The sequence below is a fragment of the Schistocerca nitens genome, chromosome 2 (genome assembly GCF_023898315.1).
Source record: "Schistocerca nitens isolate TAMUIC-IGC-003100 chromosome 2, iqSchNite1.1, whole genome shotgun sequence".
NCBI classification, from domain to species: domain Eukaryota; kingdom Metazoa; phylum Arthropoda; class Insecta; order Orthoptera; family Acrididae; genus Schistocerca; species Schistocerca nitens.
In genome coordinates this window covers 158,121,251-158,139,475 of record NC_064615.1, presented here as the reverse complement: position 1 = coordinate 158,139,475, position 18,225 = coordinate 158,121,251, and the positions used below count along the sequence as shown (strand labels likewise).

Below are 18,225 nucleotides of genomic sequence, written 5' to 3'. Positions count from 1 at the left end.
GGATAAGACTACGCGTATATCACGGTAGAACCTCCTTGGCAACAAGAATCACCATATAACATGGTATTTCAATGCTAGAATGTTGTTCAGTCACGAGTGAAAGCATTGCAATAATTCTGCTGTTAAACTTTCAGACACTGGTCAGTAAATGGTAAGCGAGAGGGGAGAAACCAAACAGTGATTGATAGGTCTGTAAACTGGAGTTTCATCTGCGGCTATTCTGACCGAGTGAGCCGGCCTCTGTGACCGAGCAGTTCTAGGCGCTTCAGTCCGGAACTGCGCTGCTGCTACGGTCGCAGGTTCGAATCCTGCCGCGGACATGGATGTATGTGATGTCCTTAGGTTAGTTTAAGTAGTTCTAAGTCTAGCGGACTGATGACTCATATGTTAAGTCGCATAGTGCTTAGAGCCATTTGCACCATCTGGTCGAGTGTTCCCCGTACCGATCGGACGTTATGTAAGCTACTTCAAGGAATACTAGCCGTGGAAATACATTGACTAGTAATCGTTACGCTGTCATAAAAGCTGTACCAGATGCCGAAGCTCAGGAAATCTCCAGATTTCCTGTAGAAGACATGATTTTGAAGCACGTGACAACCTGTGTACTGATCACTCATTGTGAGAAAGTATTTTTGTCACGACTGGCATCAGAAGAAATTTTACGATACAGTATCTTTCACAGTATGAGAACTATCTACCACGTGCAGTCGAATCATCTCATGGAACATTTTGATGTGACGTTGGCAGATATGCACTCAGTCTCGATCGTTAGCGACTTGGGTGCACTACACAAATCGAGCAAATCTTCGGCTTCCACTTTTTTTTTAGCTGGGCATTTTGGGACAAAATAGTTCATATCCTCGGGTTCTCGCCTAGGATTTTGGGAAGTTTCTCTCGTTTGTTGGGTGAAAGCCTCAATCGGAAACATCTCCCAAATATTCCCAACTGAGACATCTACTGCCCCACTACCAGCTCGCCTGGTGTTTGGCTGAAATGTCCGTGACTCTACAAAAGTCGTTATTCGAACAATACATTTTACCTAGAGAATGTAAAATCTTTAAAAAACACGTATGCTCTCTTTACACATTCAAGTCGAACAGAGTATAGGATACAATACTACCTGTCGCGACATTGGTAGAGCAAGACACTAAGGATTTCACACCGTTTTTCTTCATCCGCTGTCGGGTAACTGAACCAAAAATGGATGCTTTGTTCCCATTTCAACCTAACGATGCTGATGATGAAACAGTTCATCGCCCAAACTGAAGAAGTAAGACAGCTGTCTCGCATACGGAGTTTAAACGTCCGGAATGAGGAGCGCGAACGATATAACGCCAAAACCAATCTCTTAGCTACCACACAGACGATTTACAAGGAATCCCTTCAATGAGTGCGAGGTTGTAAGTTCAGTCTTTAGTAAGGCCCATTTGAAAATGTTGTGTTAACGATTATGACAGGAAAAATATTACTGCTAATTACTCACCATGTGCAGTAGGAGGGCGACAGAAAATTAGTGTCCTGGAGATGCAAGTCAACCTTCTATGGGATGTACGTTTTACACTTCACGGAATGAACATCGTCGACATTCAGGAAATGTTCAAAAGAAACCATTGAATTGCACCATGAACACCGAATGAAAAATTGTGTGCCACTGTGATAATCAATGTCGAAGGCGAACTCCTTGGGATTTACAAACCGTGCAAGGTGTTAAACTTCTTTAAGAAGGCATATAGAACCATACTGGTGTAACGGGCAGATGAGAACTGCTGGAACGTGATGGCATGCACCCGAATGCGAAACAGTCTGTCATGTAGCTTATCGTGAAACTGGTTATCCTTTAACACGCAGCTTCATATAGTACGAGAATATGTTTTATAGGCACAGAAAAAACAAACATCCAGAGACTGAATTTGTCCAGTGGTTCCAGGTGGTATGGACTGCAAGATCACACACTTTTCAGGAAAGACAGTGTACTCTAAAAAGTATGATTTTTATACGCAGATCAGGAATAAAGAAAAAGCAAATTATTTTGAGCATCTATTGGCCAAAAGCAGCGATCATACCGTAGCTGAAGTTGTCTTACGCCCATTTTTCCACTCTTGCTTGCTGTCACGTAAATATTCCCTACTGCCCTTGCAAGATCACGCGGACGAGAAAGTATCATAGGGAGCAGAGCACCTCCGACTTCCGCAGCAAAATAAATAACTTTCCAATTTCCCATACAGAATAACAGTCGCCATAACTGAATACGAATGCGTTAAGGCATTGATGTTAGTTGATCTTGAAAGAACTCTCTTGGTACCTCTAATTTCCAGGTTTCCTTTCATATGTATATCCTCTTCAGATCCTGATTGCTCGCAGTTGAAAACAAATTCGTTACTGAACTCTGGAAATACTCAGGATTAATGATGAGCAAAGAAAATAATAGAACAGAGCGTTGTGAATAGTATGTTCTCATAAAATGCGACTAGCAAGAAGTCTAAAGAATGTGGAAATCGTGAAGCTATTTTCTTACGAGGTTTGGATTACATATTTGTGTGGATGCCATACTTCTGTTAAATGCAGAATACAGTACTGAAAGATGATAATAGGATACTGAAAGTGAGACAGAAGAAGAACGAACAAAGAGTAGAGTTTAGCGTCGTGTCAGCGATGAGGTAATTAAAGACAGAACACAAACTTTCATAGAACAAGGATGGCCCAGGAAATTAGATATCTTCTTTTCAAAGTCGCCATAATCAATTTATGGAATCCACAGAAACCAAAATCTGAATGCTCGGATGGAGATTTCAGCCCCACTGCTCCCGAATGCATGTTCGGTGCTCTAATTACTGTACTATTTTGATCGATGTGCGTCTTAAAAGAACTGTTCTATTATAATGTAAATGTAGATTCATTGGGAAGAAATAAGTGGTCTTGGTTTGTATGATTCAAGCACATATAAGACATCTGATGCCCATTTATTTCTTAACCTCCTTGCACAGAGTAGTATTTCAAATATTCCAGGCTCTCTGCTTTTCCCACGTGCCATACGCCAGTTCCATACAATGCTGCCCTGAATGCACACAGTTTCTGAAACTTTTTCTTCGGCTTTAAGCTGATATTTGGCACCAAAGGACTTCTGTTCAATGAAGAGAACTTAAACCACCAAAATAGAACACAGCGAACAGAATATGTGATCTGTTCAGTTGAGATGTGTCCGAAAAACGCCGAAGATCTAACATCCTGCTGAACACTGATCAACTAAGTACAACTCCTGGACTAATAAGTTCACAAATCGCCTCTGCAAATGCTTCACAAACAAAAAGAAGTGAAACGCTTATGGCACAGTACAAACAGTCTTTTAATTAGCTACATTAGAGCAGCTATATCTCTAAGGAGAAACAAAACGTTTTTCATTAGTGTTGTTAATCTGAATCTGTCGTGTCTCTTTTGTCGGCCAACTTGTGTAACCTTTTTTCCTTTATTTCTGTTACATCTTTTTACGATTTCAGTATTTTCCAAAGCACTATTGGTACTTCTGCTACCACTACTGTGACTCATAATTTTAGTCCTTATTAGAATTTAACAGAAATACAAGTTATATTTTAAAAGGCCTTATCACGTCATTTAAAAGTTCTTCTACATGTTCTGTCTTTCGAGCAGGAAACGTTGCATATGAACTTTAGATCAGTGGTTTTTTACCTCCCACATTTGTGTTTGATATAAATTCTTTAGCTTTTCTATTTTTGCTTCTTTGACGCAAAACTGATTATAAGCTGCGATCTTAATACGCATTTTTACCACGAGCTTGTCTTCGTCGATTTTCCACTTTTGTTACTGGCCTTAGGCTTTCTTAGAGATGCAGAAGGTTACTGTTTCGTCTCTAGACTTTTATCCTTTTCTTCTCACGATATATGAAGAAAATGTTATTTTTCATAACATCATCCAAGGCTTTCCTTGAGATTGTACGTACCATGACTCTACCATGTTGCATGGGCTACCTAATACGAGTATTTACCGAAGGGCCGCGCATAAAAATGCGATTCTTCCGGGTCTCATACCTCTGTTCCTATTGGGATTAGAAAGTTAGGATCAAGCGTTTTGGGTAGCCCTTGGGCTAGCGATCATTTACTTACCTAAAAGAAGTATAGTCTTAGTGTCAGTACACTGCAGCACAGGGTGAAGGTATCAATCCTTTCACCCACTTTCTACTGCTTACGTAAACGGGCAAATTGGTTGATTCTTTTAGCATTTGATGCGGTCTATGGTGGACCTTAAGGGGCTTATGGAAGCATGGTTACCCAGGGGCGGTTCCTTAGAAAACCACAAAAAAGCCGTTTTTTACTTCTTTCTCGTAACAAAACAGATCCGCTCATTCCTAGACGACCATGCGCAGCAAATGGTTGACATTCTTACGATACATTTCTATGACCCCAACCTCGAACAATCTTCAAAATTTTTTTGATATCTTTATCCGTTTCCGAAATACAGACTTTTAAAGTCAGCCTTCTTTTACACGTAAAATACCTCACGTAAAATCCGGTATGAGGCGAAATCTAAATAATAAATGACCTAAGATATTGCTCACATTTTAACGGCATATTCTCTTGGCATATCTAGAAATGTAGTCTTCCCGTTTTCAAAAATCTTTGTTAGGTCATCGGCGGTTCACTAGAAAACCCCTAAAAAGAGTTTTTCACCATTTTCTCGTATTAAAACTGAACCGCGGATTCCAAGACTGCCAAGCACAGCAAATGGCTGAATTTCTTACGAAATATTCCTAATAATCCGATCTCGAATAACCTTGAAAATTTTTCTAAACCTTTCCCGTTTCTGAGATACGGAGGTTTAAAATTACCCTGCTTTTACACGTAAAATCCTGCGTGAGGCGGAAACGTAGTTTATAAAGTAATGCAGCGCGAGAAATACACTGAAAAGTGACTCTGCTGGCATCGAAAGGGTTCTGGGAACCTCATGTTGTAGTACCGAAGCACATGCAAAATTTTTGTGCGCGTAAAATCAGGCCTAAGGTGTAAAATTATGTTTTGTGTTATTTCAATTTCATTTAAGCAAAGTATCAAAATTTTACTGACCCATAAAGTTCTTTTGATATGAGTGTTATCCCCTGCTGTAGCCGGGGAAAGAATGGAACCAGCAGAGAAGTGCTCCCATCGGAGCACAAAAAAAGTGCATATGTTCCTGTTTAAAAGTTTCTAACCGAAAATTGGGGTACCAGCTGTGTTATTATGCCTTCGTCAGGAACTTTAAAAATTTTCTTAAAAATTTTGTTTTGCGAACATATTTGGGCCGTTTTATGCTGAGAGAGAAGCAGACAGTAGCAGTGGTAAAGAGACAGAAAAGTAATAAATACTGGAAGATAGACAGTGTTCATGGTATGGAAAAGATCGAAGGAGACATGGCAATGTGAGAGAAAGAGAGGGACATAGTGCAAGCAGTACACAGTACACAGTGACAGAACAGTGCTAGGAAAAGAGTGAGGGGAGACAGGGCCAGTGGTAGACGAATAAAATGAAGGAGAAAGTGAAAGTGTGTGAGGGTTAGTGATAATGAGAGACATAGTCAATCACAATGAAAACGTGGAAGGGAGAGATAGTGACAATGAGAAGAGACAACAGCATTGGGAAGGAATGAATGAGACAGCAGCAGCAAGAGAGAGAAGAGAAAGAGTGCCAGTAAGAGCAGACAGTAGTAGTTGGACCGAACGAAGGCAACAGTGAAAATTGGAGAGACACAAAGAGGTAATGACAATGAGTTGGGCTGAATGAGTGAGCGAAATGGGCAAGTGTAAGTGGGTGAGTATGAACGACTTACAGCGATGGGCTAGCAGGTGTGAGCGAGTTACAGTTAGGGCAGCTTGTGGAAGTGAGAGGTTAGTTGCATGTTTAAAAAAATGGTTCAAATGGCTCTGAGTACTATGGGACTTAACAAAAAAATGTTCAAATATGTGTGAAATCTTATGGGACTTAACTGCTAAGCTTACACACTACTTAACCTAAATTATCCTAAGGACAAAAACACACACCCACGCCCGAGGGAGGACTCGAACCTCCACGGGGACCAGCCGCACAGTCCATGACTGCAGCGCCTTAGACCGCTCGGCTAATGGCGCGCGGCAGGGACTTAACATCTGAGGTCATCAGTCCCCTAGAACTTAGAACTACTTAAACCTAACTAACCTAAGGACATCACACACATCCATGCCCGAGGCAGGATTCGAATCTGCGACCGTAGCAGTCGCACGGTTCAGGACTGAAGCGCCTAGAACCGCTCGAGCACAACGGCCTGCGCATGTTAAAAAGAGCTCGAATATGTTCGCATAGGAAAATTTTTAAAAGTGCTAGGGAAAGTAGGATGAGTCAGCTAATAACCCACTTTTCAGTCAGAGATTGTTAAACAGACGCAGATTCGTTTTTTTGTGTTCCGACAGGAGCATTTTTAAGCTGGGTTTAATAATCCTTCTCTATGTAAGTTTTGAATTAGGACTGACTGATAGCTTTGCCTTATATAAACGCAAACCAATCTACATTTGCACGTATATGATGGTGAATACGAGCTGCTGAAATGGTCCAGTTAACCCGGACAGTTCCTTATTCGTCATTTTGGCTGAGCTGAGCAACAGTTATAGCGACCATGCTGTCCTCTTCCCTATGTTATCTCTCTGTGGGCAACCCGAGAAGTGATAAAAGCGGAAATCGCGACTGTTGCAACAGCTGTTTTGTCTTGACTGTCGTCTTTGCCTGCCTCTATGGCGCATAGCGTCCACTACAGTGAGCAGCTGTTGAATGATCGAATCGTTGCCTTCTCAATCAGTCCCAAGGTTGAAAACGTTCACGGTACACTGCAGTTGGCATTCCCTACTGGTGTTGTGCCCGGCCATTAAAAGCTGTCCATCGAAGTGAAAATGTTGCACCACATGGTTACGTTCTGCTAAAGTGCTTCTGCCTTTTGCAAGTGTTTTCCTAGTACATTAAGATAAAGCTTGGTGGTGAAATTTAGTTCGCTGCGGACGTATTCGCATCGAGGATTAAATATTCAGACGTCAAAAGATAAAACTATTTGCACGCGCTCGAAAACTTTAATTTATTTTTTTCTCGTTATTTCAATCCACTAATTAGAGATACCTTTACACAGTCTTGAACATGAATATCTCGAATGTTGAGCAATTCTCTTTTTAGAAGTTATCACGAACTCCACAAAATAACGGAATAGCCTTGTTTCAACAGTATACGGCAAAGATGTATATTTCCTTATGTTGTAAGCAATTGTGTACAAACAGAACTTCGAAAATAACGACTACGCAATCTGGAAGGCGAAGATCGTTATTTGAACTAAACAGGAAATGACTTCATATCAGGGTGGCCGAGCGGTTCTAGGCGCTACAGTCTGGAGCCGCGCGACCGCAACGGTCGCAGGTTCGAATCGTGCCTCGGGCGTGGATGTGTGTGATGTCATTAGGTTGGTTAGGTTTAAGTAGTTTTAAGTTCTAGGGGACTGATGACCTCAGAAGCTAAGTCCCATAGTGCTCCGAGCCATTTGAACTTCATATCAGGGCGTCACCAGAAATTTACGCAAGAGGAGGGTAAATTTCCACATTTTCAGTTTTGACATGCCTGATTCGACGAATTTGAGAATGTGTCATGTTAAGAAAAAAATACGACATGATGTACGCGAAAATGACTGTACTTAAAACATTTTAGATTACTTTTGACGCCTGAAATGTAAGTACATATAAAAAATTCATGTTCTGATATTATTAAAACTTTTTTGATTGAACGATCTGCAAATCTATGTTTATTATTATTGAAAACATAAAACCTCGGTCAGAAAAAAAACATCAGTTGAAGAAATTTGGTTGAATATCAACAAAAATAAATAACCAGCAAAAATGCTTTTAATTAATACGCCTCAAAATGGAGAAACAGCAAATACTTTATAAACGCATATTCGACTTTGGTAGCACATTTTTACCGTCAAAACTTGTCGTTTTAACGGATCTATTTCATTTTATTGATGTCTCCTACCTTTTAACGTTAACTGGCATAACACAAGTTGAAAAAAATGTTTGAAAGCTATGTCAGTGGACTGTTTGAGTAAAACGTCACATAGAAGACATGAATGAAAGACTCTCCAAAACATCCCCAAATTGACCGGTAGAGGTGACTCATAACAGCCTAGGATTGAGTCAATACAGTCCTTGTCTCCTCAGTTTGACACTTTATTGTGATGACCTGCCAATTGGACTACTCAATGACTGGATGTTGTGTTGGGTTTCGCCCAATACAGTTTTTAGAAGGTCAAAACGTCTTGAGAGGTCATCTTTCCAGTGTTAACACTCCACAATTGTTTTCTCCCTTCTAGCTCTGAAAATGGTATCTTCTTTGAAACTGATTTATTTTGGTTCATTGACAGAGTGTAGATGAACATACCTACAATACAGTACGGAATTTTTTTTCAGTCATCTACACTCGCTCTACCGTATAAAACAGTGGAGGGTGTTCGGAAATTCCCGTTACAAACTTCTAGGACTTGTAGAACGGAGTGAGTACATAATATTCTGGATGGGAACCCATATCCGGAAACATACCGCTTCCGTTCTACGATGGTGTCTTTTCAGATGTTTTACTAATCAGTTTCTACTTGAAGAGCTGCACTGAAGAGCCAAAGAATCTGCTACATCGACCCAATATCGTGTAGGGCCCCCACAAACACGCAGAAGTGCCGCAACACGACGTGGTATGGACTCGACTAATGTCTGAACTAGTGCTGGAGGGAATTGACACCATGAATCCTGCGGAGCTCTCCGTAAATCCGTAAGAGCAGGGTGGGATGTAGATCTCTTCTAAACAGCTCGTTGCAAGGCATCGCAGATATGCTTAATAATGTTCATGTCTGGGGAGTTTGGTGGCCAGCGGAAGTGTTTAAACTCAGAAGAGTATTCCTGGAGCCACTCTGTAGCAATTCTGGACATGTGGGGTGTCGCATTGTCCTGTTGGAATTGCCAAAGTCCGTTGGAATGCACAGTGGACATTATTGGACAAACAGGATGCTTACGTACGTGTCACCTGTCAGAGTCGTATCTAGACGTATCAGGTGTCCCATATCACTCCAACTGCATATGCTCCACACCATTATAGAGTTTCCACCAGCTTGAACTGCCCCTGCCGACATGCAGGGTTCATGGATTCGTGAGGTTGTCTCCATATATCCTCTCGATGCAATTTGAAACGAACGGCAACATGTTTCCAGTCATCCATAGTCCAATGTCGGTGTTGACGGGCCCATGCGAGGCGTAAAGCTTGTTGTTGCGCAGTCATCAAGGGTACACGAGTGGGCCTTCAGCTCCGAAAGCCCATATCGATAATGCTTCGTTGAATGGTTCGCTCGCTGACACTTGTTGATGTCCCAGCATTGGAATCTGCAGCAATCTGCGGAATGGCTGCACTTCTGTCACGTTGAACGATTCTCTTCAATCGTCGTTGGTCCCGTTCTTGCAGGGTCTTTTTCCAGCCGCAGCGATGTCGGAGATTTGATGTTTTACTGGGTTCCTGATATTCACGTTACACTCGTAAAAACTGTCGTACGGGAAAATCCCCGCTTCATCGCTACCTCGGAGATGCTGTGTCCAATCGTTCATGCACCGACTATAACACCACTTTCAAAATCACTTAAATCTTGATAACTGCCATTGTAGCAGCAGTAACCGATCTAACAACTGCGTCAGACACTTGTTGTCTTATGTAGGCGTTGCCGACCGCAGCTCCGTATCCTTCCCGTTTACATATCTCTGCATTTCAATACTCAGTCGTATACCAGTTTCTTTGGCACTTCTGTGGGTGTTAGGCGTGACGCAGTACAGTTGTTAGGTAACACCTCGAAACATTCATTTATCACTTAATCCCATTTGTTTGTATTATCACTTAAATGTCACGTGTTTACATTATTCAAAAATAGAAGTGTATCCAGCATATTGTATATACAGAACAGTACTGATGCATTACAACCTCGGCTCGATGTGGCGACCACCAAATTCGTTACAGACATTGAACCTACTAAACATATTCTGGTACACACTCTCCATCCCACCTAGAGTCTCTTCAGTGAGGTGGTGCATCGTCACGCAGAAACCAATTTTCCTAACTGACGTTCAGTAGCACAGCTTCCAAGAACGGGTCTAGTATCTTTTGTAGGAAGGGCAAACATGCAGGGCCAGTTAGCTTCAGTGGAAGGAAGTATCGTCCAATAACAAGACCACTCAGACTATCTACCTACACGTTAATACCAAACTGTTGCTGAAATGCCTGAAGATGCGTGGCACGAGGGTTTCGTCTGTCCGGCACGGCTGTTTCGCAAATTCTGGACACAGTCCCTAGTGAACTTACATTCATCCGCGAACAGAACTCGACGTGGAAATAGGGGTGTGTCTATGCAGCGGTGCAGGAACCAAGTGCAGTAGGCAACGCGTTGTGGAAAATCGGCTGGACCCAATGCTTTGTATCATTTGTAAGTGGTACGGATGTAATTCTTGCTCACGCAGAACGGCACAGACGATACTGCGACTATCACGCATTGCACATGCAATTGTTCGAGTACTCGTGGAGTGGTTTTCTTCAACGCGACACAGTACATCTTCAAGTTAGGGCATGCGGCGTTGCCGTGGAGCATCACAGTCCTGCCCCATCACGAAGGACTAAATGGGAGACCACCACTATTTATTTTGCAGTCTCTCAATCTTATGGTAGTTTTTCATAATATTTATTATTTCTCAAGTCGATATTCATTTTTATCAACACACAATAATCGTACAGCGATGAACGTGGTGTGGTTAAAAAGGTTTTTTAATCAACTTGTTACATTGCGTACCGATTTTGCGCTAGAACTTACTATTTGTGAAAATTTTAACATAAAAGAGGCTTAACTATCGTACGCAAAAGAGCACCATGGGTGCTTAGCTTCATACCAATGTTTTACGAATGTATAATAACAATTATTATTACTATTATTATTGCTATTTAAAAAGAAAGGCCGTTTGAAATAGTGGCCGACAAGTCGTAGAATTTTACACAATTAGAATACGATTACATATGCAGAAAAATTTTACTGACCATTTTACTTCTTAAGTAGTTATGAACTTGATAACTTGAATACAGCATTGTCATAGACATTAACAACGACTACTGCGGTAGTCCATTACTCTGCCTGTCGTACAAGTGGACGAATATATTTTCCGAAACGACAAACATATTTGTCATTGTCGCCTTGAATTGTGATTTACTAATTGCTGCTATGGTCCAACGTACTTACATAAAGTATAAAGTGGAATTAAAATCTCAAAATAAGTTACAGGTTACTGTGGCCTTAGTGATATACCAGGTAAGAAGTGAACACGACATTCTAATCCATACATTTCGCATACATTTACTTCTTTGTATTTTATATTCGTATTTCTCATTAAACTTCTCTTCAGCAACAGGTAAATGTAAATATTACGGTCGAAAATAAGAAATTACAAGCAGGTGATGACAGTTCACATCGTTAGGTTCATTTCTAAAGATGTTTTCTCTTCATTCCCACAACTATCCATATCCCAAAGGCTTCGCTTATTTCAAATAATGTTGTTATTTAAAACTAGAGAAGTGCGAAAGATTCATTCGAGTCACTTGAGTTTGCTAATAACACGGCCATTCTGACTGATAAACCCGCCAACAGTAGTCTAAGCACTGCTTGAATCACTGCCTTTCAATAGTTTCTGGACTGGTTTCAATCGAATTTTCTCTCTCTCACTGTCTGCAACATACAGTTTACACAGTTTTAAACAGCACGCTAAATATGAGGTTATTTGACCATAAAATACAAAGATGAAGAACTAGCAAGAGCAGATACTTCCCCGAGTCCTTGAACCAAATGTCAATATCAAGCTCAGATGGACAGTACATACATGTGAATTACAGTGATGAGCTGAAACATTATGACCACTGCTCACCGCGAGAATGGTGGCTACGCGTGCTCGTAACGCAATAAAGGAAGTACAGTATAGAAAGTACGTGTATAAGCGGAGCGTAACGACCCAGCGTCTGCGAACATCTCCGAAACGGGGCAGCTAGTCGGCTGTTCGCGTGGTAAGACTGTGAACATCTGTGGAAAGTGGTTGAAGAACGGGGAAACCACGAATACTGGACAAGGTGTTGGAAGTTCACGCCTCATCACAGATTATGGTCTTCGGAGACTTGGCCGCTCTGTAAGATGATGAGCACGCACTAACATTTCGTAGCATACCGTTCACCGCACATACTGGTAATGTTGTCCCCACAGCAGGCGACCTCTGCCTGCTCTCATGTTGAAACCAGGACACCGTCAATTAAGATTGCTTGAGACTATCAAAATTTGACCGTTGACCAATCGAAACGTTTCGCCTGATCGGATGAAACAAGTTTCTTGTTACATCAGATCGCTGGTCCTTTTCTGATACGCCGTCATCCAGGCGAATGGTGTTCGAAACGTGCTCTACGCCAAGGATGCAAGCCAGTGGGGGCAGTGTTAATAAATCTAGACAATCGCCTGCGGTTCCATGGGGCCTTTGGTAGTAACCAAAGGCACCATGACAGCTACGATATTAGGCAGCAGTCTGTTGACGTCACGACACCATCGTTGCGTGGATACGTATAAACACTTCGACTTGCTGAGCTTCTTTAAGTTTGAAACTACGAGGGTTGGAACTTTAATAGTGGCAACTATTTATTTACAGCTCGTACAAAATAGACACGTGTTTCAAAGTTTTACTGACCTTCGAAGTAGTCACCAGCTTTGCGTATACACTGTTGCCAGCGATGTGAAAGTTGTAGGACACTCTTAGCAGTGCCAGGTGTGTTGGCAGTTCGAGCGGCACGGTCTATTGCCCGACGAGTTAGTAGCAGTTCTGAAGCGAATGCCGTGACGTGTTTCCTTCACTTTAGAAATCGAGTTGAACTTACGAGGGCTTAAGCCAGGGGAGTGCAGTAGGCGGTATAGCACTTAGCAGCCCCATCAGTCAAACAAATCAGTAACAGCTTGCACTGTACGTGCTTGAGCATTGTCTTGCAAAATGATGGTTAGGTCCTGCAGAAAGTGTCATCAGTTCTGTCTCTAAGCTGGTCATAGGTTGTGTTCCAAAAATGAACAGCATAAAGTGATGACACTTCCTGCAGGACCTGACCATCATTTTGCAGGACAATGCTCAAGCACGTACAGTGCAATCTGTTACTGATTTGTTTGACTGATGGGTTCAAAAAAATGGCTCTGAGCACTATGGGACTTAACATCTATGGTCATCAGTCCCCTAGAACTTAGAACTACTTAAACCTAACTAAATCACACAACACCCAGTCATCACGAGGCAGAGAAAATCCCTGACCCCGCCGGGAATCGAACCCGGGAACCCAGGCGCGGGAAGCTAGAACGCTACCGCACGACCACGAGCTGCGGACTTGAGTGATGGGGCTGCTAAGTGCTATACCACCTACTGCACTCCCCTGTCTTAAACCCTCGTAAGTTCAATTCGATTTTTAAACTGAAGGAAACACTTCGCGGCATTCGCTTCAGAACTGCTACTAATTCGTCGGGCAATAGACCGTGCCGCTCGAACTGCCAACACACCTGGCACTGCTAAGAGTGTCCTACAACTTCCACATCGCTAGCAACAGTTTATACGCAAAGCTGGTGACTACTTCGAAGGTCAGTAAAACTTTGAAACACGTGTCTATTTTGTACGAGCTGTAAATAAATAGTTGCCACTATTAAAGTTCCAACCCTCATATTATATAAGTCTTTATAGCTCCTGATGATGTCTCCAGCTTTAGAAGACGAAACGTTAGGCGTAGAAATATGCCTTGGACCACGACCTTAATACGTGAAAATTATTGCAGACCACCAGTATTCCTTTATGCTTGATGTTTTCCCTGGAGGCGATGGCATCTTTCAGCACGATAAATATCCGTTGTCACCAAGCAAGAATCGCGCTACAGTGCTTTGAGGAACATGATACTGAACTCATGGAATTGTCTTGGCCACCAGATTTGCCAGATCTGAGCCCGATGGGACACATCTGGGATGCAATCTGGCACCATCGCCGCCCCAAAAACCATCGGTGGGTAATTTGCGGGACCTGCATAACGTGTGCGTAGACATCTGGTCCCACGTATCTCTGGAAGGCTACCAGGGGTCATCGAATCCACACAACGCAGAATCGCTGCTATTGTTGTGACTTGGCAAGACAGCCAAGCCACTAGAAGGTAGCCGAAAGGCACGCGTTTAAGCTCAAACAGGCTGGCGTGAGGTCTGGAACAGTTAAAGGAGTTGAGTCTAGTAAAAAAAGTACGTAGCTTTTGGAATACTTAACTTTAATCCATAATTGGTGAACATCGGTCTGACGGTACATGCATCACAAGATAAATAGCAAATGATAATGCCGCCTTGCTAGGTCGTAGCAAATGACGTAGCTGAAGGCTATGCTAACTATCGTCTCGGCAAATGAGAACGTAATTTGTCAGTGAACCATCGCTAGCAAAGTCGGCTGTACAACTGGGGCGAGTGCTAGGAAGTCTCTCTAGACCTGCCGTGTGGCGGCGCTCGGTCTGCAATCACTGATAGTGGCGACACGCGAGTCCGACGTATACTACCGGACCGCGGCCGATTTAAAGGCTACCACCTAGCAAGTGTGGTGTCTGGCGGTGACACCACAGCTATAATGCGTTCCAAAGGTCGACCAGAGGCGGCCATGCCCTTCTGGCTCATCAGTGTATGCAGAAGACTGAACTCAGCTTCATTTGATGTTGGCGTGATTGCCTGAATTTGTTTAAAAGAGTTTACTAAAGCAGGAAGCCATGGTTACTTTCATTCTCTTTTTATGTACGTCGCTATATTCTGAGGTTATTATCATCAAGAACGGATTTTGACTATTTATAAGAGGATCACTAACAGAGCCCGTCTCAGACACTCCTGGAAGAATTTATTCACACCCTTGGGAATCCTCATTATGTCTTGCAGGTTCATTCTCTCACTGATCTCCTTCTTTGTAAAAAATAAAATGTTATACAGATTCAGCAATATGCATCATGAACGTGATACACGAAATAAACATGATTTACACAAAGAAAAAATGTCTGAGCATGGTAGTGAGAGGATTACGTTACGTAAGCATCAAGATATACGGTGGTCACCAACTCATGTCAGAACTGTTATTTGGTGACCCGTGCAAATTCAATAATCATTTAAAACATTATCTTTTACAAAAATCCTTTTACTCTAAATAAGAATTTCTTGTGTTCTAGCTATTCCTAGCCACGCATTGCTGATGCTCCGTCTGATTGAATAGACAAGAAAGAAAAGAGAAGGTACACATTTCTAACATGTATGAGAATTGAATATACGTCCCAATCATCTTCTCCCCATGTCTCTGTCCATCACCTCCTCCCCCTTTCTTTGTTCAGCTCCTCCATCTTCCCCCCCTCTCTGACCACGATATTTTCCCTGCTCTCTCCATCCATCTTCTCCTCCCCCTCTACCTCCATCTCCTCCTGCCGTCTCTCTCTGTCCATCTCCTCCCACCCCTCCCTCTGACCTTGAGCTTTGTTTACTGTTATTGCAAATTCAGATTCTATAGTAGTATTCTAATCACAAACCGATAAGCCATAAATACAATTTCCGTATTTTCTAACGACGTTTCACACACACACACACACACACACACACACACACACACACACACACACACACACATATATATATATATATATATATATATATATATATATATATATATATATATATATATATATCAAAAATATGTAGCCTGCGTGTGTCCAATCGTTTATTACACCAATGTGTAAAAATTTGAAGTAAATCGGCCGAGTAGTTTTTGAGATCTCTGGTAATAATTTTCCCTTTTACTTATTACATATATATTTATATAGTATATAAATATTTAAAAATAGATACATATAAACACGCGCATATTCGAATTTAATGTTGTGTCAAAATTTCAAACCACTCAGTGAAAAACTTTCAAAGATTTAAGATTTTGCGCAGAAGAACATTTATATTTTTATATAGATTTTCCCTATAATCATTGCATATATATTTGTATATTGTACATGGCGCTCCAGCACGCCTATAAATACACGCGCATATTTGAATGCAACGTTTTGTCAAAATTTCAAAGCAGTCGGTGACGGTCTTTCAGAGATATGTGATTCTGAACAAACGAACATTTACATTTTATTTATATACATTATAATGTAATGAACCACTTACTGTCGCTGTAGTATCTTGAATATCTTGTGTGTGTTAGCTTTACAGCATCTTAGTATTTGTATGATGATGCAACGAATTTACATAGTATTTAGTAAAAGTTTGTAACTGAATTAACATAATACTTAGCCAATAATATAATGTTATTCATGATCGTTATGACCGTAGAAACCTGGCCATGAAGTAAAGTATGTCTCTAACAATACATGATGTAACAGTAACAAATGGTTCAAATGGCTCTGAGCACTATGGGACTTAACATCTATGGTCATCAGTACCCTAGAACTTAGAACTACTTAAACCTAACTAACCTAAGGACATCACACAACACCCAGTCATCACGAGGCAGAGAAAATCCCTGACCCCGCCGGGAATCGAACCCGGGAACCCGGGCGTGGGAAGCGAGAACGCTACCGCACGACCACGAGCTGCGGACTACAGTAACATTTACCATGTTCTACATATGAGCGAAACACTCACTACATGGGTTCATGGAACACGGAATAATAAAATAAAAGGATACTACTAGATTAAAGTAAATCTGAAAAATTCTATTTCAGCTAAGAGGCCATTATCAGTTGATTTCGTGCGCTGGTTATAAAAGCTCTATTGTTCTTTCTAATATCTCTGTCGATACCCACAATAGCTTCCGTTATTTTAGGAATATGATCACTAAAGAAAATTCCTATAAATACAGAGGAAAACATTCGGCCAAACTACTGACAGATGACTGCTGAAGCGCGAGAATGAATTCGTACTCACCAGGGCTCACGACGATCGCGAGCAGAATCAGCAGCGCCAGAAGGCGATCTTGAGACACTCGGACTTTCATTTTGCACAAGACTGTATCGTGTCAGGCCGTCGTCGAACTGTTGTGAACACTTCTGACAGGAAGTTGTATGATTCCGAGAGCCGGCGGCGCTAGGCCATACTTGTATGATAAAAAGGGGTGGGGAGCGCTTTCCGGTGCACTTCTATTTTGCTTATCTATTCGTCATTGCCGCTCACTTCCTGGTCCACGACTTCAAGTTCCCATACCGCACACTTCCGTGCCCCCTTCGCCCTCAGCTGCCTCTTGCACGAGTCATCACGTATCCCCATCCATTAATTCCATCTCAGTGTTACTAAAGTCACAACAAAGAAAGAGTGCTGCTGATCTCGACATTGAAGTACACGGATCGAATCCCATTGGTGGAATGTTTTGTAATCGTATGTTATACGTGTGACAAGTTGAAACTGTTACAAGCCGATCTCGGGAAAGAGCAGTTTGGCTACCAGACAACATTGAACCTACGACTTACTTTAGAAAACAGACTGAAGACAGGCAAGCCTACATTTATCAGCATTCTAAAATTCGCAGAAACCTTTTGACAATGATAACTCAATGCATTCTTTGAAATTATGAATGTGTCAGGAATAGGTACAGGAAATGAAAGATTATAATTTGTACGGAAATCTGACTGCAGTCATAAGAGCCCAAGAACATAAAAGAGAGCAATAATTGAGAGAGGAGTGAGACAATAATTATATTCTACCCTGAAGAGCCAAAGAAACTGGTACACTTGACTAATATCGTGTAAGGCCCCCACGAGCATGCAGAAGTGCCGCAACACGACGTGGCAAGGACTCGACTAATATCTTAAGTAGTGCTGGAGGTAACTGACACCATGAGTCTTGCAGGGCTGTCCATAAATCCTTAGGAGTACGAGGGGGTGAAGGTCACTTCTGAACAGAACGTTGCAAGGCATCGCAGATATGCTTAATAATGTTCATGTATGGGGAGTTTGGTGGCCAGTGGAAGTGTTTAAACTCAGAAGTGTGTTCCTGGAGCCACTCTGTAGCAATTCTAGACGTGTGGGATGTCGCATTGTCCTGCTGGAATTGTCCAAGTTCGTCGGAATGCACAATGGACATTAATGGACAAACAGGATGCTTACGTAC

The 18,225-nt window shown here is 41.9% G+C and overlaps 1 protein-coding gene across 1 annotated transcript in view; it reads right to left on the bottom strand.

Moving 5' to 3' along the window:
- LOC126234305 (uncharacterized) overlaps positions 1 to 17,203 on the bottom strand; it is a 39,162-nt gene extending 21,959 nt beyond the window's left edge. Inside the window, exon 1 of the mRNA XM_049942989.1 lies at positions 17,047 to 17,203. Coding sequence (XP_049798946.1) covers positions 17,047 to 17,116 — 70 coding nt within the window. The 5' untranslated portion in view covers positions 17,117 to 17,203. The remainder of the gene's footprint in view (positions 1 to 17,046) is intronic.
- Positions 17,204 to 18,225: the final 1,022 nt, after the last annotated feature.